The following is a 24,011-nucleotide window of genomic DNA, read 5'->3' on the forward strand; positions in this document are numbered from 1 at the left end:
GCTGGACAGTCGGCCGCTGTTTTTGGACAGTTGGCCGATGCAGTTGGGCATTTGGTCGCTGCGGTTGGAAGGTTGGCCGCTGCGGTTGGACGGTTGGCCGCTGTTTTTGGACAGTCAGCCGTTGTGGTCGTGCGATGAACTGCTGCCTTTGGTTGGCCACCCGCTGCTGCTGGGTGGTCAGCCACTGTGGCTGGGCATTCAGCCGCTGCTTTTGGAATTTCAGGCACTGGTTTTGGGCAGTCAGCCGCTGCTACTGGAAGGTCATCTGCGGATGCTGGAAGTTCATTCGCTGGTGTTGGATGGTCAGGCGGCATTGTTGGGACTGTATGCCACTGCTCTAATATCTTGTTTATATTTTAAAGACCAAATTTCCCAATGCATAATTTGCTTTAAACAGACTAAATTGTTCCCGTTTTGATCTAGATTTTGTATTATATATGATGCGATATTGTGTCCACCCAGTAGTAATCTATCCCAGTTGAATTTTTGTGCATTTCCATTGTGTTTTTATGTTCATTTATCATAATGTCTGCTTCCTTGTTGCCCAGGTCACTCTGGAAACTAACTTTTTAAATCTCAGGGAAATTTTTATCAAAAGAAATCATTGAAATTAACCAATGGGCAGAAATTACAACTGCGATAATGATGACTAGCTCCCCTATTTATCTGGAAAGTTTTTTTCCTAATATCATCACTTTAATTATGTAAATTTCCCCCTGAGACGCAGCCTATTCATTATGTCCTCTGTAGTTGACACAGATAAACAGAGAGGTGCGTTTTTTCCCTCAGTTCTTAAGAGGTTAATAATGTTAAATCATATACAAACACCAAAAGATATTGGTTTAATCAAATATATAAAACAATATATTTGTAGAGTTGGAAAAAAATGTGCGTCATTGAGTGTTGTAGTTCCCTAACTCCTTTACTTTGCAGTCTCTAAACAAAGGATGTGTGAGACTATATTTAAATAGCGCCATATGTGATTTCAGTCAGTAGAGGGCACTGTTTACTGTTAACTTATTTGTAGTGGCTCAGCATACAGACAACTACAATCTTGAGTTAATTTACAACAGCAAGATGCACTCCAACAACACAAACCTTCACCAAGGCAACTCACTGTTGGGGCAGTACTTACTATTAAGGGAATAGTGCTGTATTTTGTATATTTTCATTTTGTTTTCTTTGATATTTTGAAACCTTTTTCATGTGAATATAGTACATGCATGATATTTATTTCATTCTTTAATAAAATTCATTTAAATGTTTAATAATAAATATTAAAAGTATGCATGAGAATCCTCCATGTATTCAAACTGTTATGTATCTCAACACTTATAATCTGTTACTGTTGTGTACATAACAAAGTCATAATAAAATAAATGTTACCAAAACCAACAAAAGTTGCACAATTTTAAGCCTATTTTTAAAAGATAAAATACATTTTATGAATGTTTCACCTTATTTAATCCTACAGAAGAGGTCAGAGGTTCAAAGTAACAATATAATTAGAAACCCCATTTATCATTCCCTAAATGTCTGTATGTTGTCAATACAAATATCAGTGAGAAACAGATTTAACTAGCTATAGCAGTTATTATCACTTTGACAGTCTATTGGCTTTGAAGGAGAGGTCAGAGGTCAAATGTGACATGATATCTGAAATCTGCATATGGCCAGGGACTTGCAGGGGGCGTGAGCACCTGCCCATTTCCTGATGGGTGCCCCAAGTGCCCTTTTCATGAGGCATTTTTTTAAACTTTATTTTATTCTTTTTTTTTTTTATGTCTGTGTTTGTGTGTGGAGTCCTGCCTGTGCCCCTCAACAATAACATTTAACTATTATTCACAATTTTGCTAAATAAAATGATCGGGCTTGCATCAGTCACACGAAAACCATGAACCAAAGCTCACCTTTGGCAGCAGAGCGTGCTGGTGGAACAAGCTTGCAAAGCGCACGCTCATTTTTTGCTGCCTGGGCGATGCGGAGCTGTAGGGGAAGCACACTAATTAATTGGGAGACGCAGACTGATGCAACAAAAACCAATAAGTAGGGTGTACAGCGTACACTATAGTCTATAACAACAGGAATATTAGGTTATTGTGTGCACGATGAAAGCTGTCTCGTGGCAACTGACGAATTGAAACAAATGAGCGTGCTGTGTGTGCAAAAGCGCAACAAAACATTACCTGTCCTTTTATTAAATGCTCAATTAGTGGTGGTCATTAGCTCCTAACCACCTGGGTAAGGGTTACAGGGGTCTTAGTCTGTCAACCGTTTTAGGGAACATATTTAGTTTTAAAGTAAGTTACAGGGCGTTCCCCTGCCTTTCTGGTATGCATATCCACATAATTATGGATTATTATAATTACGATATAAAAAAAACACAAACTGTAATTTAAAGAAAATACATTAACAAACAGATTATATTACATTTATATTTCAAATATGACAAAAATGCAGATTTTTCAGCAGCAAAATTATTGTATCTCTACAGTTTAAATGTTTAATAGGCTTTCTGCCTGCACAGATAGTCAAACAGATTGAATCATCATAAATGCATTATTTTATATTTATTATTTATTTTGTTACATTGTTACCCTACCATGACAACCCCTTTCTGTTGTCCTACTAATACCCCGGTTTCAGTTTATTTCCCACATTTTTTTTAATCTGTTGTCTTATGGTTCCAAGAGTTGTCACCAGTCTTTGCATTTAATCGTTATCTCATTACATTTTTTAATTAGCTACCCTCTCTCCTATGGACTTTTTAATGTCTACAGTCTCAGATCAACACAGCCCTGTCCTCCAGCATTATCAGCATCAGGAGCAGCAGTAACCCCTCAACAGCAACATTGTACTCCATCAGGTAAAACATAGGCTACGTTTGCTTTGCATTGTCCCCACCCGATTACAGTGATATAGTTTGACGTGATTCCATATTAGATGATGAATATGGTTCTATGTGCCCTTTTTAACTTTGAGCACCTGCCTCTTCGGACATCTCTGCACGGCCCTGCTCAGCAGAGCTCTGACTTTTGGTCAGTCTGGCTGTAGTGCTGAAGAGAAACCTAGGGTTGTTCTTATTTCCTTCAATAAGTGATGAATAGTAAGATGTCTACTACTGAGGATTTTTTTAAAGCAGCAAACTGGCTTAAAGTAGCTCCAGGCTAAATAATGATCTTCTAAATTAGTGAGAGGCCATTTCTTCTCTAGCTTACCAGTTATCTGCTTTAAGGTGCGCTTTTGAGAGTTATCCCAGGGAGTCAAGTACTTCTGATTTGAGGCTCTCTTTTCAGAGGGGCTATAGTATTTAGATTGTACGCAGTGAAGATGTGAAACCATTAGCAAGATCATCAACTTCTGTGGGAGTAGTGTTCAGGTAGGTGGTCTGCACTGAGTTGGAACAAGGTATTGAATAAGATAACAGTGGATATTATATGTCCTTAAAGTTAGTTACAGTGCTTTCAAAAAGACATCTACTGTAATGAAATCTATTCCCCACTGCTGTGTAATCTATTATTATAAATCTAAATATACAAACCAGAACTCTGTTACTTTCACCTTATCTTTTTCTGCTAAGGTGAAAGTAACTAACTCATAATGTAGGCACATCTCCACGGGTGAAGCAGGGTGAGGAACGCATAAAAAAAAAAGGTGGGTTTAATGTTGTAGTATTTTTGTGTTAAAACTTCAATGAGAGTGTGCACACATTGCATAGCAGAGAATGATGTATTTAGGTAATCTTGATGCTTAATTTAAGTTTTTGTGTGATGTGTAAATGTGTTCAGCAGATATGTTCAGTTGATAAGTAGCAGTACTGTGTTGGCTATAAAAAGAGTGAAAATTCACATCTATACAGAAGTGTGCAAAAGTCTTGAGCCATCCTGTTGGGTCTGCGCTTAGCAGGCCGGCTGGTTCAGAGACTTATTCCTGTGGACAAAACAAGACAAACAGCTTAACCGGTTTTTACTTGCTAGCAAGGGGAGCCTGGTTGGCAGCACCTCTGCCCTCGACCTCAGATGACTCCAAAGAACCAGCCTCCCCCTGCAGCCTTTATTAAGTGACACACAGTTTCACAAACACCCATTGTAAAACCCCCTTGTGGTGCGTCATGAAACTAAGGCACTGAGTGTGTGTATGCATGTGCAAGCATGTGTGTGTATGTCTCTGTGTATGTGACTTCCTGCCACACAATATATGCTTACAACCGTTTAACCACATTTCCTAGTTATCCAAAGGTCCCCACACCCGTGTATGGCTTAAGTTTAATGGTTCACCATTAGGGATGGGTATTGATAAGATTTTCACGATTCCGATTCCATTTTCGATTCTGTTTAACGATTCGATTCTTTATCAATTCTCTTATCGATTCTTTTTTTTAAAAAAGGAGAACACTAAGGTTGATTAGCTTAGAACTTTGTTTTATATCTTCTCTTTGAACAAGATAGAAATTTAGGAGTAACATGGCCTTACAAACCCAACAGTGAGATCTTAAGAGATCCACAGCCTACGGCTCTTCAATGGGGTGTCACAGTGTCCCCAAGAAAAAAAAATTGTAAATGTAAAACAATAAAATAAATATTCTTCTGTAGCAATAACAAAGTATAACATAAATTATTCTGTAGCAATTACACAAGAATATCCAGTAATGTCCCTGCCTACAATTAAACACATTCACTTACCGAAAATCGGGGGCATCTGCTGTGGCAAATGGGTGCAAGCCTTTTACCACAAACTTAGTCACTGCTCGGTGACATTCGTCTATCCTGGCCTGAAAGGAGACGCTACCGGTAGACTGCAGTGAGAACTGCCAGCATGTGAGCCAGCCAGACTCTGTCTCTCTCATCATGGTCACCTAAATCAGCGGTCCCCAACCTGTTTTGCGCCACGGACCGGTTTATGCCCGACAATATTTTCACGGACCGGCCTTTAAGGTGTTGTGGATAAATACAACAAAATAAAACTAGTACCGGTACCGAAAAAAAGAAGATTTATTCATAACACACGTGAAAAGACCCAGGAAAACCGAGTTAACGATAAAAACGATAACAAAATAACACTGAAAACCGATAAAAACCCTGAAAACCATACATTTCAAACCTGAGCCTCAACTCTCGCGGCCCGGTACCAAACGACTCACGGACCGGTACCGGTCCGAGGCCCGGGATTTGACCTAAATGCAGCACACAGTAATGGCAGGTTTTGTAATAAGGCAGATCGCGCTAACATAATATGCACTGTTAGTTGATTATTTACCTGCCGCATTAATGGGAGAGGACGTGCAAACGTTACCGCTGCTGCTGGGTTGAGATTCACGAGTCCGGAGCGGAATTAAAAACACGACATTCATTTAAGGTTATCGCGTGTTCTGTGAGCAAATGCTTTTGCATATTCGTAGTGTTTCCTCTCTTAAATGAAATATCTACTTTGCAAGTATTGCAAGTTGCCCTGTTGTCATCTGTTCTCATAAAATATAACCAAACTTTTTAGCGTTTGAGCCGCCATGGTTCCTACCAGGTAAATGACGCTCCGCAACGTGGTGACGTCATTCGGGGCGACTGGAATCGATAAGGGAATCGTTTGCAAAAATGGCAAACAATTCCAAGGAATTGAAACAGTGGGAACCGGTTCTCAACAAGAACCGGTTTTCGATACCCATCCCTATTCACCATATACAAGCATAGGCGAGGCCCTAAATGGCTGGGATTGAACATCCTTTCCCAGATAAGGAAACCAGAATCTCACATGGAATGTGCCTGCAGTTAAACACTTACAGCTATAGCATCCCCCACCTAGATGTAGGGGAGGAACAAAAAAAATATCTGAACATGCAGTTCAGGACAAGGTTTACAAATTTAAGTACAACTATGGCAACATTTAACAATTTAACACATCCCTCATTTCTTCATAATTTGTCTCAAATGAGGCAGACTTTCTTGTAATTGTGCTGAGCAATGCTACTGAAAGTAGCTGTAGATAATCTTGTCTGTGAAATGGTTAAAAGTTTTTTTTTTTCTGTAATGGCTAAAATTTTATTTTTGAAGAAATTCATGAAGTCATTACTAGTTAATGTCGAAGAAATGTCTGGCTCAACAGAGCTCTGACTTTTTGTCAGTCTGTCTCTCTCTCTCTCTCTCCTGTAATGAAATCTATTCCACAATGTGATTAAAGTGGTGGGTGGGTTCTTTTATTTTAAAATAAGCCAATTGAATCTAGTAGTAGATTAAATGCCATGTTGAGGCTGTTATTTTTAGTATCTATATGAATCTTAAAATCAACTAATAATAATTATTTTATCTGAGCTAAGCACTAAATCAGATAAAAGGTCTGAGAATTCAGACAGAAACTAAATATCTCCTGGAGAGTGTTTATATTTTCAGCATTTTCAGTTAAATCGCTTCAGTTTAGGAGATTTTAAATATTATTTTTAATAAGTCAGACAAAAGCTTTACAGTATAAGAATTCACATTGCATTTTCTCTATTTCTTCTTGGTTTTTTTTGTAGTATTACTGTGTGCTCACTGAAACAATTGCATACACAAGTACACCATTATATTCTTCACTATTGTGGTGAGAAGGTTTCATTTCCCAGTAAGTGAAATGGTTTTAGCTCTGTTACTTTCACTTTAGATTTTTCTCTGAGAAAAATCTAAAGTGAAAGTAACTAACTCATAATGTAGGCACATCTCCTCAGGGAAGCAGGGTGAGGAAACTGATTAATAAAAGGTGGGTTTATTTATTGATTATTTATTGATGCTTAATTTAAGTTTTTGTGTGATGTGTAAATGTGTTCAGCAGATATGTTCAGCTGATAAGTAGCAGTACTGTGTTGGCTATAAAAACAGTGAAAATTCACATCTATACAGAAGTGTGCAAAAGTCTTGGGCCATCCCTCACTTCTTCATAATTTGTCTCAAATCAGGCAGACTTTCTTGTAATTTTCAAAGTGGTGAGCAATGGTACTGTAAGTAGCTGTAGATAATCTTGTGTCTGTCAAATGGTTACAAGTTAGTTTTTCTCTAATGATTAAAATTGTATTCGCTTATAAAGTGCTTTTTTGAGAGTTATACCACAGAGTCAAGTACTTCTGGTTTAAGGCTCTCTTTTTCAGAGAAGCTACAGTAATTAGATTGTACGCAGTGAAGATGTAAAACCATTAGCAAGATAATCAACCTCTGTGGAAATAGTGTTCAGGTAGGTGGTCTGTACTGTGCTGGAATACACAGAACACAGGCATCTAAAATATAAATTTTAATTATGAATACTGATTTTATAGTTTAGTATGTTTATATACCTTTTATAACTTTGAAAATGGAATTTTAACTGTTAAAAAAAAAGCAGCTAATAATAGTTTTGATTGAAAATGAAATGGCACAATCCACATGTAATAGCAATGATCTAATGCAATGTTTCTTTCTTGTGTTTTTTTTTTTTTTTACATGATCCCACAGCAGAAGGGATGGGAATTCTGCTGAGCAAAAATGAGGTAAGATTATTTTAATGTTCTTTATCATAGCTACAAGCCTCACTTCTACTTGAAAGGTATATGTTTTTGTAAACATGTCTCTACATGTCTCTCTAAGATTTACAATCTTCCAACTCAAAAGTTGAAAAATAAAAGTTGAATACCCCCCCCCACTCTACTACTCCACTTTTGTTTCTGCTGCCTGAGATAGTCACAAATTACATGGTCGGTTGTGGCCATCTTCCTGATGTACTTGTGGAACTTTGTTTCATTTGGGATAGTGGTTCTGACATGTACTCGTCCTTGGCCACCTTTCTTCTGTTTAGTGTACAGTCTCAGGGTGCTGGACTTCGGGTTAAACCCATCATGCATGGTAAGAAGCTTGTCTTGATATCGGTGGCTTCTACCTCCTCCTTTGGATATCTTATTGTCCAAGCAGGTTATATGACCACCAACAGGGTGCAGGTCTTGATTGCCTGGATCTTGTTCTTCCCATTAACCTGAGTTCTCAGCTCTTAGCTTATTCTCTGCAGGTATTCACTGAGTTTAGCTTTCATAGCAGCCTCTTAATGGTTCCCATTTGCCTGTGGGATTCCCAGGTACTTGTAGCTATCCTCAATGTTTCCAATGCTGCCTTCTGGTAGTATAATCCTCTCTGTTCTGACTACCTTCCCTCTCTTCGTTACCATCCAACTACACTTCTCCAGTCAGAATGACATTCTGATGTAGTTGATGGAGATCCTAATGGTGTGGATTAGTAAATCAATATCTTCTTGGCAATACAGTTTGATGTCATCTGTGTAGAGGAGGTGGCTGCCAATTGCGCAATTCCGTAGTCGGTATCCATAGCCAGTCTTGCTGAGGGGATTCAGGCCTATGCAGAACAGCAGTGGGGACAGGGCATGTCCTCAGTAAATCCTGCATTTGATGGTGACTTGTGCTATTGGCTTGAAGTTGGCCTCTAGTGTTTTCGCCGCATCCCCTTTGAATTCCTGATGAAGGCTCTTAATGTCCTTTTGATCTTGTGCAGTTCTAGGCATTCCTGGAAATATGTGACATTCACTGAATCATACGCTTTCCATTTTTATCCATTCTTCCATTCCATTTCCATTCTTGCAAATGTGAATGATTTCTACAAGTGAATTCAGCAACTTGACTTTCAGTTGGCATCTGCAGATGGCACGTCAAGCCATTTGCAGATGCAGATGGAATAACCGCCGGTTGTTTCTGGAAGTATTCCTGAGCCCATTTAGTAATGTCAGTTACACATGCCGATTAGCATCAGTGTCATCTCAGGGCCCGCAGACCAGGGGCCTCCAATAAAGGTCTTCGACCTTTTCCCTTACACAAAGAGCCATCTTCAGTTTCTCTGACTTGTTTGATGATGTTATGCACTGTAGATGAGAGTTGCAAAGCCTTTGCAATTTGATGTTGAGGAACATTGTTTTTGTATTCCACAATCTTTTTAGTCACTCTTTCACAGATTTTAGAGTCTCTGCCTATCTCTCTCTCTCTCTCTTTTTTTTTTTATAGCTAATCATGTTACAGACCTGATATCAATCAACTTAATTACTTGCAGCTTGAGCTAAAATTACCTTTGCCATAGTGGGATCCAGTGGATGAACCTGTTGTTTCTGAAGACTCACCGAAAAATGATGATGGCACAGGAGAAGTTGATGACCTCAATTCTGTACCAACTAAAACAATGGAGAAAGGTAATCTCATTAACTCTGTATTGTTCATTGTGTTTATGTTTTTATTACTCATACATTTGAAGCTCTGGTGGGCCTGCTGCCTTTTGAATGATTATATCAGACATGAAAACTTTCTAAAAAAGTACTACAAATATTTACTTTATCTCAGTTCCAAAAAATATATATGGTTAATATTTGGTATTTACCTCTTTAAGCCCTAATGAATTTTTGGCATAAAACTTAATTAAAAAGTAATCCTAATCAAAATATGGGTGGAAAAATCATGTTTATTTTGAGTAAATTCAACGGCATCTCAGTGCTGTTGATATTTATTCCTTTGAACTAGTTCTGCAACTCTGAAAGAATAATCTATGCATGCCAAACTATAAAACACATGAGGGACAGAGTTTTGTTGTGGGTGCTGCATATGTACTTTTTGCACTTGATGTATGAAAACTGAATCTTCCTGTGCATCTTGGATGTGGCTCTCCTTTTGTCTGCTACTGGACCTAAAACAGACTCTAGATCAAAGAAGATCGTCTGGTCAGGATGATTTTGTAGACAGAATCTAGAATGAAAAGTTAAAAATTTGATTTAATGTCCTGAACCTGCTTTACACCATTACACCTGGTCTATACCAGTGTGCTTCATTCCTTCGGCAAGAGGGCCATTCAGTCTCACCAGTTTTTGACATCCATAGTTCTCCCCTAGTTGACTTCTAACAGGCTTGTTTTGGTCAAGCCATCTTTATTGTAAAACTCAGTAAGAGCCTGTATTTTTTGAGTAGGCAACCAATTTAGTGTTCATCATGTCACTCGGATAGGTGATGGAAATGAGTGACGAAACGTTTCTTCCACAGAAAACACTATGTCTAGATGAACGTAATCAACTTTTTGGTATTAAACGTAAATGTTTTAGTAAAAATTTGTCCAAATGACCTTCGTCAGGTACACAGAAACCATGTTCACATAATCATTTACACACAGTAATATGTGTATCTATCTATCTATCTATCTATCTATCTATCTATCTATCTATCTATCTATCTATCTATCTATCTATCTATCTATCTATCTATCTATCTATCTATCTATCTATCTATCTCCACATATATCTCCACAAAGGCAGAATTCAATCAGTTAATTAGGAAATACTAGCTATTAGATTAGATATTAACCAGACTAATAAAAACACCAGTTTTGTAATCAAGCCTCTAGAAACAAAGACAAAAAACAAAACAAAAAAAGCTAATGCCTATTTATTGCATTCTTTGTGGTTATTACATCCAGATCTGAAGAGGCCCAAAAATATCTTTTAAACACTAATTTTTTTTTGACTCAGATTAGTTTTTATCAATGCTAAATGCTTTCTTTCATTCAGTCAATGATGTACAATACTAAAAGAATGCAATTTTGTGAAACTATAACCTTGTGATTTCTGCTTTTTTTCCCCTTAAACCTGCATCAAAAGAGATGGACAATACAATTCTCAATGAAAAGGTAAGACTTGTGTTCTAGCTAATCATCAGAAATACACGTTTTTTTTTTTTTCCAAAAGCTGTATAACTTCTGTTCGGATGTCAAGTTCCAGTTTTTTAAGAGAAAACTACAGAGTGCATTTTCTCAAGAAAATGCAGTGTGAATGCTGATAGCTGAGTGATACGAGTTAAATTTTTATAACTGCTAAATCTTTGGTGAGAAAAAAAAAGGCAAATGAACTTAAATATACCAAATCAGTCACCTTAAAGCCAAAGTGGTACTTCAGCTTTCAACAGTTCTGTAAAGTTTTAAAGTTGGCAAGTAGCTGAACATCTTATATGTTTTTATAAACATAAAATCTGAGGAGGAAAGTTACATGTTTAATGAAACATTTTCATAACTTGAAATGCAAATATAAATTGTACATTTTAAAAACTTACGCACAAAGTTTGCAAACACCAACATTATATATTATTATTTACCTAAAAATGCTGTCAGTGCCTCAGGTATTTTTTGTACAACTATTTAAAACTATTTACTCAACAATCAGGTGTCACAATAAGATGCCAATTAAATCATTTGTTACATTACAGGCCTAAAACCTGCAACACGAGGTCTATCTATTTTCCACCTTGATACAGCGTTTATATTGCAATCTTCCCTTAATGTCTTTTTGGCTAGCATCTGTGACGTACTTATTGTATTGACATACAAAACAAAGCAAACAACTACACTGCACACTAACTACACAAGACTAACACAACACTACACACTAATTATAAATTCCCAAAACGCTAAATGTAACAAATCTCTTACATCGTAAAACTTGCTATCGCTATCTCTCCTCTCTCTTTCTCGCCACCGCCATTTGGAAAACCTTCCCCTCTCTCTAAGATAAGGGGTGTCAAAGTCTTGCTTTTACCATCTCTTCTTGCGGTAAATGTGACAATAGAATTTATGATAAATGATTAAATAATTAAAAAAATTGATACATTATTATCAATAATTATTATTATTGATGAATTATTTGTCATAACTCTGGTTTTCCGTGGCCTATCAACACAATTTAAAAACTAGTATATATTTTGAAGTCCACACTTTCAACACAAACTGACACAGACATGCATTCTAGGTGCAACTTACTGCTATATCATTTTAAAATGGTTATTTGGATGTGCCAGCAGTTTCGTTGACTTCACGTCTGTTTGCTACTCCAGAGGGTAGCAAATTGTGTCAAGCAAATGTGACTGGCAACAACAAACATCGCCTAGAAATAAGCTTGGAGCTGAATTTTGAACACCTGAACCTGGATGTCAAGGTTTTATGTGTGGCAAGCAGGATTGGAACCAAAACACAGAACTAACAGACACAAGGGTGAACTAAAAGAGGCAGCTTTATTTTGGCTGTAAAAAAAAACACTCCATAAAATAAACTCACACAAATAAAAACTAAACTGGAACCTGGACCCTGGAAACTAATAACTAAACACTGGGAAGCTAGAAAACTAGAAAACTGGAAACTAGAGACTAGGGACGAAGATAACAGGGCGCTCGGAGGAAAAAACAGCACGGTGAGGATACGACGCAACAACAAGCAGGGGAAGACTGAGAACTAAAGGACAGGGAACAGGTTGAAACACAGCTGCAACTAATCAGACATAATAAGACGAGGGAAAGCAAAACTAGATGCATTGACGTGGGACAAGGACTATCAAAATATAACAGGAAACACACAGACCGAAACTCAAACTCAGGGCACACAAGCTTAACAGAGTAACTGGGGAGAATTGTTCATAAACATAAACTCACAAAAAACCAAACTAGACCCAGAACATGAGAACAAGAAACAAAACACTGGAAAAAGAGAACCTAGAAAGGTGGAACTGACAGTGAAAGCAGTAGCACAGGGAGACTTACACACAGGCAGAGATAACACAACTAAGATCACTGTGAACCAAAACCATGAATCAACAATAACCAAATAATATAATCACAAAGTCTGAAATACTGGGTCGCAGACCCAGTACCGTGACACTGGAGGCATACTATGCTACACTAAGAACTGCATAGACATTGTTAAAGTGCTTCGAGAAGCTCATTAGGAGCCACATCGTGTTGTTCATTTGTCCCATGTTTGATCCATAACAGTTTGTCAACAGAGCTAATAAGTCTACAGAGCATGCGGTCATCACAGATCTTCATGCTGTTCTGTCCAACTTGGAGGAGAAAGAGAGCTAAACACGGCTTCTTTTCATAAACTTCAGCTGTGCTTTTAACACTGTCGACAGTGTGGTCACCAAGACTGGTAACCACACTGTCGGACATAGAATCTCCACACTCCACTTGCTTCTAGATTAAGGACTTACTAATTGGACATTGAAGATTAGAATGGGCACCCCACCTCTTTGCATCTATCAGACTCAGCACACAGAGCTGTGTGCTAAGTCCCCTGCTCTTACACCCTCTACACACACAACTGTACTCCTGCCCACATCAGCGACAAGCAGTTGTTTCAGATCCACAAACGAAGAGGCTAAGGAACAGCTTTTATCCCTCAGTGATCACCATGCTTGATGATGCTAAGTTTCAGACAATCAGATCCAATATAACTCTTATGAACAATGTTTACACTGTTACATTACAGTCTCGTGTTTACAAGCTTTCAACTGCAGTTAGCATTGGATTTTATATCAACAGTGGCAAATAGGGACTATTGCAATATGGAAACAATTCATGTATATATCACAGTTGTTTCAATATAAAAAAAATCTACCACAAATTCTACCACCCTGCCAGCAGTTCAGCCCCCAGTATCTGAGGGATGAAGGATTATGCTGGACTGAATTTCATGAATGATACTAAGCATTCCTCCTGCTTTTCACTGAAGGTGTGCCATTGGTTGCCCCAAAATTGCAAAAGGCTATTATTTCTTCACTTCCCACAAAGGTTTGCTCTGACTTTGTACACTCACCAGCCACTTCATTACTTACACCTTGCTAGTACTCGGTTGGTCCCATTTTTTTTGCCTTCTTAGGTGTCTTAATACTTTGTGGCACAGATTCAACAAGATGGTAGAAACATTCCCCAGAGATTTTTATCAGTATTGGCATGATAGCATCACACAGTTGCTGCAGATTTGTTAGCTGGAGATCCAATATACGAATCTCCCATTCCACTACACCCTAAAGATACTGTATTGGCATGAGATCTCATCACTGTAGAGGCTATTTGAATACCCACTTTTACATTATTTGATCTTTGTCACATGGCACCCATCAGAAGAGGGGTGCATTGTGGTCATAAAGGGATGGACATAGTTAGCAACAATACAGAAGTCCATTGCTTCAAGGCAGAATTGATCCAAATGCTGAAGTAGAAATCGAGACTCGTTAGACTAGATGACGTTTTGTTTAATCTTATCTTGTGCAGGTTTAGTGAGTTTATGTGAATTGTTTCCTGTTCTTCCTGTTACCGTGTCTTCTCCTGCTCTTCCCCATCTGCTTAAAGTTTCAACATGTTATGTCTTCAGAGAAGCTTGGTTGTAAGAAGCTGTTACTTGAGTCATCTTTGCCTTCCTATCAGGTTAAATGCATCTGGACATTGTCCTCTGGCATCAACAAGCCATTTTCTTCCTTTAAATTGTTACTCGTGGGGTATTTTTTTTTCTTTTTAAGACCGTTCTTTGTAAACTTGAGAGATGGTTATGTGGGGATTCCCACTTTCTGAGATTCTCAGACTAACCAATCTAGCACCAACAACCATGCCACATTAAAAGTCACTTAAATCACCTTTCTTCCCCATTCTGATGCTCGGTTTGAACTTCAGCGAGTCGTCTTGACCACTGTGCATGCTTAAATCCTAAATATACTGAACTGCTGCCATGTGATTGGCTAATTAGATATTTACATTAACAAGCAGTTGAACAGGTACACTTATTGAAATGGCTAGTGTCTGCCTTTGTGTGTGTGTGTGTCTTTGTGTATGTACACAATGTGAGTGCTGTTTCTTTTTCTTTGTTCGTTTTACTTTCGAATGTTGTTATTCCTGAATAATTTTCCAGTGTGAACTAAATCTCATCTTAACTGACCTTTTTCAAAGACTGAGTCCTTGAATGAACCTGGTGTTGCTGAACACTCACAGAATGAGGACATCCCAGGAGGAGAGGATGAATTCAAGCCTTCACAAACTGCATATATGGTGAAAGGTAACATCTTAACAAATAAATAGTTGTACTGCACTACAAGGGTGTATATTTCATTGAAAGGTTTGCTGTATATAATACAAAATTAACTCTATATTTATCTGTTTGTTAATATAAACAATATATTGTAATATGTTGTTTAATATAAACAACATGCCATCACCAATGTTTTTCTGTTAATTTCTTTACTATTCCAATGTGATTAAGTAAATGAGTTTGCCAACGGCACAAACAGATTGCAATATTCTGTAACATGGGCAGGTATTTTATAGTTTTATGAAACAATAACCTTGGAATTTCTGCTTTTTTTCTTTTTGATCCTGTAGGAAAAGAAAGAGAAAATGCAGTTATTAAGGAAAAGGTAAGAGTTAGTTTTTAAGGTTTTTTTCTTTTAAATTGAAGAACTAATATATGTTTAAAAGAGAATTTCTGTTATTAACTGATCAGAGTGGGACTTGGTATGATCTTCTGCTGCTGTAGTCCATGTTCTTCAGTTTTTAACTTCAGAGATATTCTTCTGCATACCTTGGTTGCAATGAGTGTTTGACCTGTGACATTAACAACACATTTTTACCCAGATAATTATGGCTTACTGGGGTCGCTGTAGCACAGGTGGCAGAGCAGGTCAGCCACTAATCAGAAGGTCGGTGGTTTGATCCCAGGCTGCCTCCTGGCTGCATGCCAAATATCCTTGGGCAAGATACTAACCCCATGTTTGCCTACTGGGGGTGGTCAGAGGGCCCGGTGGCGCCAGTGTCCGGCAGCCTCGCCTCTGTCAGTGCGCCCCAGGGCAGCTGTGGCTACAATGTAGCTTGCCATCACCAGTGTGTGAATGTGTGGATGACTGAATGTAGTGTAAAGCGCTTTGGGGTTCTTAGGGACTAAATAAAGCGCTATACAAACACATGCCATTTACTTACTGGTTATTTTCTCTTCTTCAGATCATTCTCTCTAGAGATGATTTTGTGTGAAAATCCCAGTAGATCAGCAGTTTCAGAAATACTCATGCCAACCTATCTGGCATCATTAACCACATCAGATTCAAAGTCACTTAAATCACAGTTTTTTTACAGTTCTGCTACATTTTTTCACACTTTATCGGGTTGTCTTGACCATGTCTACACGGCTAAATCCTAAATATACCCAGTTGCTGCCATGTGTTTGGATACTTTTGTTAAAAAGGTGTATGTGTTGCTGTCGATGTGCTTTTCTTTTCTGACTTATGAATGTTGTTAATCCCACAATCTGTGAACTAAAGCTCAACTAAACTATTTTTTTCCATAGTGCAATCTATTGAAAGCCCCTGGTGTTTCTGAACACTCACAGAAAAATGATGGCAATACAGGTGGAAAGGGTCACATCAAGCCTGTACCAACTAAAACTAAGAAGAAAGGTAACATTCTATGACATCTTAAACAAAATAATTTATTTATACAGCTACTCATTCTAGGTTGTTTTTGTTTGTTTGATTATTTGTTTCCCACATTTTGGCATTAACTTCATAAGGTGCAATTGTAAAGTAATGAGACCATAGCAAAGTCTTGGATGTCAAGGACCTTTGCATCTAACATTTTTAGTTGATTGCAATTGATTCAGTCCATAATATAATAAATCTGGGTTTCTATAAGAAATGGATTTGATCACAGGGTAATTGTGGGATAGTTAGAGATTTAGGGAATTTATGGGTGAATTCAATATTCAGTTATATATTTGAGGAATACATGAAGGCAGTCCATAAACACATTGTTTATATCTGTAGAATTATGAAAAGACTTCTGAGTTGAGTCATAGGTGATTGTGTATGTTTTTTTTCTTTGTTTTGTTTTGATAAGATTTCCCAGGCCTTATCTTTTTATTTCTTCTTAGTCTTCTTCTGAGTGGCATTTCTATTGGAGTTCTATCATAGAGTGTGATTTACAGTCTAATCAGAACAGCTCAGACACGACCCATGGTCAAAGGCAAAAAAAGAAATTGAATGAAGACTTTTGGCTGAACTGTGTATTGCACCTTTTTCCCCCATAGTCCCTTAATCTGTCCCTCTGCTAATCTGATAAATCAATTGTCTTGTGCAGGTACCTCCAACATGACAAGGAGTGTAAGCGAGGATAAGGTCAGAATCTTTTTTTATTTACTTATTTATTATTGACTTATTTATTTATTTGTTTTTTAATGTTTATTCCACACAGTCTTAAGAATTTATCAGTTTATCAGTTCCTAAGTGTGCTCTATTCATTGCAGCAGTCAGTGACTCAAGTCAAAAAAGGACAATGTACAGGAAACATTGAACGACTTCTCAGCAGGCTTCGCCTTCAAGACAAAAAAACAAAGATGTCACCAGCAGACTTACTTAAAATATGTCCTCCTGTGAAACAGATCCATGACACATCTGAGAAAGATCTAGCGCGTACATTTCTTCAGAAGTTATCAATGCTGGACTATCGAGCCAGATATATTCCTGTAAGACAAGACAATGCTGATGTGAGCTATTCACAAACTGTTACGATTTCTGACAGTGATGACTTAGATGCTCTATTTAGCACCAGTGTAGACTCCCAATCAAAAGAGTGTCATGTGCATCCAATGGATGTTCAGATGGCAGTATTTCACTGCTCAGACAGTTTTCTGAAGCAGAACATAATTACAAAGCTATCACAGTGTCAGTACGCCTTACCTTTGCTCGTCCCTGACCCAGTCACTATGGATATTGAATGTCCTCTGTGGACATTCAGGCAGATAACAAAAACATGGAAGAAAACTAAAATCAAGGGTGATTCAAATGCCATCACCATGAAGACAATGCCCATTTGCAAAGCTGAGACACCCATGGTGTTTTTCTTCCGCCTGGGTTCACTTCCAGTGTCAAAATCTCAGCTCATGAACACTGTGATCAATGACCGTCACAGCACCTTCTTCCATAGAAATTGTCCAGGTAGCACCAAATCTCGCCTGCTGATGGATGGTGTGGCAGAGATTGCCTGGTACTGTCCAGCCGGAAAACCCAATGACTCCTTTACTGACTGCATTGCCTTTTGTAATCTTCATGGTGATGCTCTGTCATTTGAAAAACAGTGTGAGATACTGACAGAAAAATCATCAGTTAATGTTGTTCTTGTGAGAACTCTGGAAAAAGGCCAGAAAGGTACTACAGTCATCTCAGACCTTTACAGGTCACCAAAGCCTCTCATTATTCTCGTTGCTGATAATGATGGTAGTGCAGTTCAAGTCAAAGATGGAAAATACAAAGTGGGTCTGAAAGACAGAAGCCAGTCAGATGTTTCTGAAGAACTGAAAGGAATTATCAGAAAGATTTTATATGAACCTGATAATACATCCTTCCAGCTTGAATCCATGGCCAAAGTCCCTGGAGTCAGAGTGGATGAAGATGATGAAGTCTGTCAAAAAGGGAAGTCTGCTGCACTGAAAACAGTTAATATGCTTCAAGGGATGGAAATTTCAAAGATCAAAGATACATTTCTACCTTGTCAAGGCGACCTGTGGCATGAGTGGTGTAAAATAAATAAAGAGCTGTATCACCTTAAAGGACACATTGAGAAGGAAAAAAGTCATAAGCAACAGCAACTGATGCAAATAAGACAAAATCAATGCAAAGCTTCATGTAGTGAACTGATGAAGTCATTCACAGAAAGCCTCTTGTCTTTGCCATCAAAACAGAAGGAGTATTTCCTGAAATGGACTCAGATCTTAATAGATGCCCTATCCACAGATGATCTCTCTTCAATTCTCCAAAGCTATGATGAAAAGTGGACTGAAGTCTTGACTCTGAAAAAGAAACACGACAAATCTGATCTGTTAACAACCAAACAAACAGAGCTTGAACAAATATCCAAAACACTGCAGTCTGCAACGTTTGGCTTGGAGCACATCTTCAGAGAAATGGGACAGATCTATGAAGCCCATAGAGCAGTACAAATACAGAATAAACTGACTGCCTGGTCTAAATATCCAAAGTTGGCTGCAGATCTGATGATTTCAGGACACCCAGTGGAGCTGATGGATGGTGATGCAGGTCATGTGCCTCTAACATGGATCTCCAGTCTTATAAAGGAACTGATTAAAAAACTAGGTGACCAGAGAGTTTTTGTGTTGTCAGTTTTGGGCCTACAAAGCAGTGGAAAATCAACAATGCTGAATGCCATGTTTGGATTACAGTTTGCAGTGAGTGCAGGCAGGTGCACCAAAGGTGCCTTCATGCAGCTGGTCAAAGTGTCAGAGGAAATCAAGAAAGACTTCCAGTTTGACTATTTTCTAGTGGTGGACACTGAAGGACTACGGGCTCTTGAGCTGGCAGGAAATGCTACTCTTCATCACGACAATGCACTAGCAACATTTGTTGTTGGCCTAGGGAGCTTGACACTGATCAACATCTTTGGTGAGAATCCAGCTGAGATGCAGGATGTCCTGCAGATTGTTGTTCAGGCTTTCATGAGGATGAAGAAAGTTAAACTTTCTCCGAGTTGTGTGTTTGTTCACCAGAATGTGACAGATATCGCAGCTGCTGAGAAAAACATGGATGGGAAAAGACGCCTGCAAGAAAAACTGGACCAGATGGCTCAGCTAGCTGCTAAAGAGGAGCTGTGTGATGCTGAGTGCTTCAGTGATATCATTGACTTTGATGTGCAAAAAGATGTGAAATACTTTGCCCAGTTATGGGAGGGAAGTCCACCGATGGCTCCTCCAAATCCAGGCTACAGCGAGAGCATCCAAGAGCTGAAGAACATCATCCTGTCTAAGGCTAAATGCTCTGCTGGGATCACTCTCTCACATTTTAACAGAAAGATACAAGACCTGTGGAAAGCCCTGATGAATGAACAATTTGTCTTCAGTTTCAAAAACACATTAGAAATTGCAGTTTACAGAAAACTTGAGGTTGAGTATGGAAACTGGACCTGGGCCCTGAGGAGCAACATGCTGGCGATTGAAAACCAGCTTCATACCAGAATTGAAAATGGAGAACTTGACAAGGTTGAGCGTAGTGATCTTTTCAAAGCGATGAGTGAAAAATATAAAGAAGTAGAAAAAGATATGTCAAAGTACTTTGAGGATGACAGAGACAAAGAAATGTTGGTTCAGTGGAGAGGCCGATTTGAAAACAAAATAAAGGAGTTCCAAGAGGAACTGGTGAGAGGAGTGGAAAGAAAACTGGATGAAGTTATTCAGCAGAAGAAAGCTTGTAAAAAGCTGGATGATAAGAAGACCGAATTTGAGAACAAGCTGCTGCAAAAGAGTAAAAAGCTTGCTCATAAGTTAAAAGACAAAGCAAAAAATGAAGAGGAACTTAAAAAACGTTTCAACTCAGTTTGGGATTACTGGGTAAAAGAGTTAACTGCAGATGCACAACCCATTCAGGACATCAAGCTGGATGACGATCAGGCAAATATCCTTAATGACCTTGGTTTTGAATGGAATCTCATATTTGAATGCAAAAAAAATGGCAGATACAAAAAAATATCTGAGGTTGGCAATTATTCTGATTATATAGTCCTTGGCAAGCACCAAGATACAACAGGAAAAGGGCTTGCCAGCCAAGTGGCTACATTTTTTGAAGTTGGTGCTAAAACAATAATAAATTACTTAAAGAGACCTTTTGAGCATGAAGACCAGGAAATGATAAGATCCCTCATAAACAGTGTTGAAAAACAGTCTCTTGATGCCATTATGAGCAAGCCTGTAGCAACAAGAGGCTACAGTTCAACTTACTTACAAGAAGTGGCTAAAACAGTTCAGGACACAGTGACAGAGTTTGAATCAAATAAGAAATGTGCTTTCAAGAAGGAGTTCAGAGTTGACCTGTTACTGTATGTATTTGACACTGCTTGCAGTTGGCTTTCACAGTCTCACAAAAAATACAAAACGAGCAATGATGCACTCACTTACTTGGAAAGCAAAAAAACACAATACTACAACATTTTCAGCAGCTTTTGCAAAGGAAACTCATCTGCTGTTGTGTTTGGAGAAATGATCTGTGAAAAACTGAAGGTTTCTATTGTTGAAGCGGTCTGTAACAAAGTTGCCATTGATCTCGCTGGAGAGATGAGGTGCACTTTCCCAGCATTCAATGGGAACAGACTGAACTTAGAGAAACATTTGTTGAAGTCACTTGCAGAGAACGAGGACTTTGATGCTTTCATCACCTACATTCGAAATCCGAGGAAACAAGTAGAAGCTTTTATCAAAGAGAAAGTAAACACATACATGCTTGGAGAGCATAAAGATAAAGCACTAAGTATACTCAGGAAAAATGTGGAGGACATCAACAAACTTGTCATTCAAGCTTTATTTGACACAACAAAAAAAGTCAAAACCCAGAGAGGAGACACAGACATGTGGGCAACGGAGTTTTCTAGTCTCCTCAGTGATAAACTGACTCTTGATGCCATCTCTTGTCAAAACTTCAAGGACATAAAAAATTTTGACTTCCTTCAAGAAACGATTGAGAAAGGCCTTGTGTCCATCACAAAGATGATAAGCCAGCTTTCGCTGGATAAGATGAAGGAATTCAGACTGAGACCTGATCAAATCCTCATCGATCAGCTGTGTAACTGCTGCTGGGAAACCTGCCCGTTCTGTGCAGCTGTTTGTACCAACACTATTAAAGATCACAGTCCTGAAGACCACAGTGTCCCCTTTCATCGATCTCAAGCAATCAATGGTTGGCACTACAGAAACACTGAGATATTGTGTGTTGAGTTTTGTACAACCCAAGTTGCAAGTGAAGGAAGTTTTTATCCTTGCCACGACTCAAATCATACCATTCCTTTTAAAAAATACAGAACTGCTGGACCACCATATGAAAACTGGAGCATTACCCCTGATGAGTCTAAGCTCAAGTATTGGACATGGTTTGTGTGTCAGTTTCAGGAGAAACTCGAAAACCACTATGGTTTAAAATTCACACAGCATGGTGAGATTCCCAGTGAGTGGAAAATGCACGAAAAAAAAGAGGCTATTCAAAGTCTGGATGAAATGTACAGTACAAACTGAACAGTTTCAGTTTTACACATTTTTAGTTTGCTGAAAATCACAAGAGCTGTTTTACCTTGATTACTCACAAATAAACTTTAAAACATAATGTTAGTGATTTAAACATTAAATGTGGGTGACAGAATGATATATATATTTCTGCTTTGGTCACATAAATGCTCACACATGAGAGAAACAATCATTTTGAGAATATAATGAGAATTAAAACCAAATATATTATTGTGAACATTAATGAATAGTTTATTGTTTTATTTTTAATGAGAAATTACAATATTTTTCTTTTTTGTAGCTTCATGAAACATTTCTTTCGATTATGTGTTTATGTGTGTGTTCTATTCTAATTTTATTTAGATAAAGTGTAACAATTAATATTTTATTTTTCCTGATGTTTATGTTTCTTTACGTTTCTGATTTGACAAACGAACTTTAACTTCATTTAAATCATCACAGCATGTTTTAGCTTTTACTCAAATCTCAGTTTATTTTAACTATTGAACTAAGATGAGAATATTTTTAAACAATGTTGTTTCTATTATTTGTGAAATTGTTAATCAATGACAATAAAAAAGTGGAATTTGACCTCATGTTATTAATGATACGAGTTATAATAAAATTAACATTTCTCTACAGTAGAGTATCATTTCCTGTTCCTGTTACAACACACAACAGTGTTTTTGTGTAGCCTATCTGTTTAGTCAATTTAATTAAAAACTTACAGATGACCTCTTATTTTATAGGGTAATATTAACATAAATATCAATACCACTGATATTTATGGACACTTTTTCTTCTTTCTGAGGTAACTTCAATGATTACTTCCTCCAAACCATCATTTTAGACCATTAATTAATACTTCAATCTTAAATATGACGAACATATGTCTATTAATTGGCTATGTTCTAGGCTGCCTCCTCCTTTAGGAGAATTTGGAGAGTTCATTAGTGGAAAAGAGGATACATCTGAGATGACCGATTGTCCTCTGATATATATGCTGCTGGCATCAGTCTCTCTCTCTCTCTCTGCATACTCTACAGACTTCACTGACCTACATAGTTATGGTTATTTTACTTTTGTTTTGTTAAATAAACATTTTGCTAAAATATGATATGTGGCCACCTCCTTTTTGTCCCTCCCATGCTCTGGCAGTACAGATACAACCATTCAAAATTGCCACTGTCAGCCAACTCTAAGCCGCTGGGAGTCCTCCTTCTCATGGGGTGTATCTACTTTCGCCCCTTTTAGTCAATTGCAGTGTCACCAGGAGATGGTGCTTTCTTCAAAAAAACTTTGACTTTGATAGTTAGCTGTCGAAGTTTATCTTAGTATTATTTCATCATGGTAATGGAAGTAATCATCAGAGCTTCAAAATGGCTGGTGGTGGGGGTGTCAGTGGTTCAAATCTGGAATCCAGTTAACACCAGTCAGGGCCTCCATGGATCACATAACGACTAAACAAATTGCATCTAGACCAATGACTGTTCTTTCTACAGTCAGTGGCCTAGACACCATTTTTTTTGGTAGTATTCTAATGTCCCTTTTTTTGAAAGGCACTATGAGGTGTTTGCTTAGTCCTGCCGTATATACCAGTGGTCACTAACAGGCAGACCGCAGTCCGGGTCAGGACCCAGAAGTGGTCCCATATGGACCCAAAACAGATTTAAAACCTGAAGGGACGCTTCTATTTTAACTGGTGCAGCTTTTCTGGTCTTTACAGTAGTAGTCCAGCATGTGAAGAAATGCACAAACCAGTTGAATGAAGGTTAGCCATCCCACATGATACCACTAAACCAATCAACCCTGTACATTCTGGCAGTAAAAACTGGGACTCTGCAGTGCCACCAGCTGAGAGTTATTAAGTTACACATTAAAAGACGGTAGAAAGAAGAAGAAAGATAGCATGTGTAGAATAAAGAAAGAGAGAAATACAGACAACAGTGCCAGAGTAAGCTGAGAAAAAGAAACTGAAAAACTGAGAAAGGGAGAGAAAAACAAGGAACAAATGGTGCTGTGTAAAGAAGAAAATTGAACAGTGAAAATAGAGCATTTTTAATGGGTAAATGCTAGACTTCTCCAGATGCAGTCGGTGATCTAACAAATGTGGCCCCGAAAGAGCAGTTTGTAAGATCTAACCTTCCACTTTTTGACTGCAAATAGTCCTTGAAACAACTTTGT

General features: G+C 38.1%; 1 protein-coding gene across 1 annotated transcript; it reads left to right on the forward strand.

Annotated features, from left to right (window-relative positions):
* The first annotated feature begins 37 nt into the window (after positions 1-37).
* On the forward strand, positions 38-21,839 carry LOC134625723 (interferon-induced very large GTPase 1-like). Its single transcript, XM_063470974.1, has 4 exons — positions 38-302; positions 16,910-16,947; positions 17,076-20,402; positions 20,448-21,839. The coding sequence occupies exons 1-4, from the start codon at positions 38-40 to the stop codon at positions 21,837-21,839; spliced, it is 5,022 nt and encodes a 1,673-aa protein (XP_063327044.1).
* Positions 21,840-24,011: the final 2,172 nt, after the last annotated feature.

The sequence above is a fragment of the Pelmatolapia mariae genome, linkage group LG4 (genome assembly GCF_036321145.2).
Source record: "Pelmatolapia mariae isolate MD_Pm_ZW linkage group LG4, Pm_UMD_F_2, whole genome shotgun sequence".
NCBI lineage: Eukaryota > Metazoa > Chordata > Actinopteri > Cichliformes > Cichlidae > Pelmatolapia > Pelmatolapia mariae.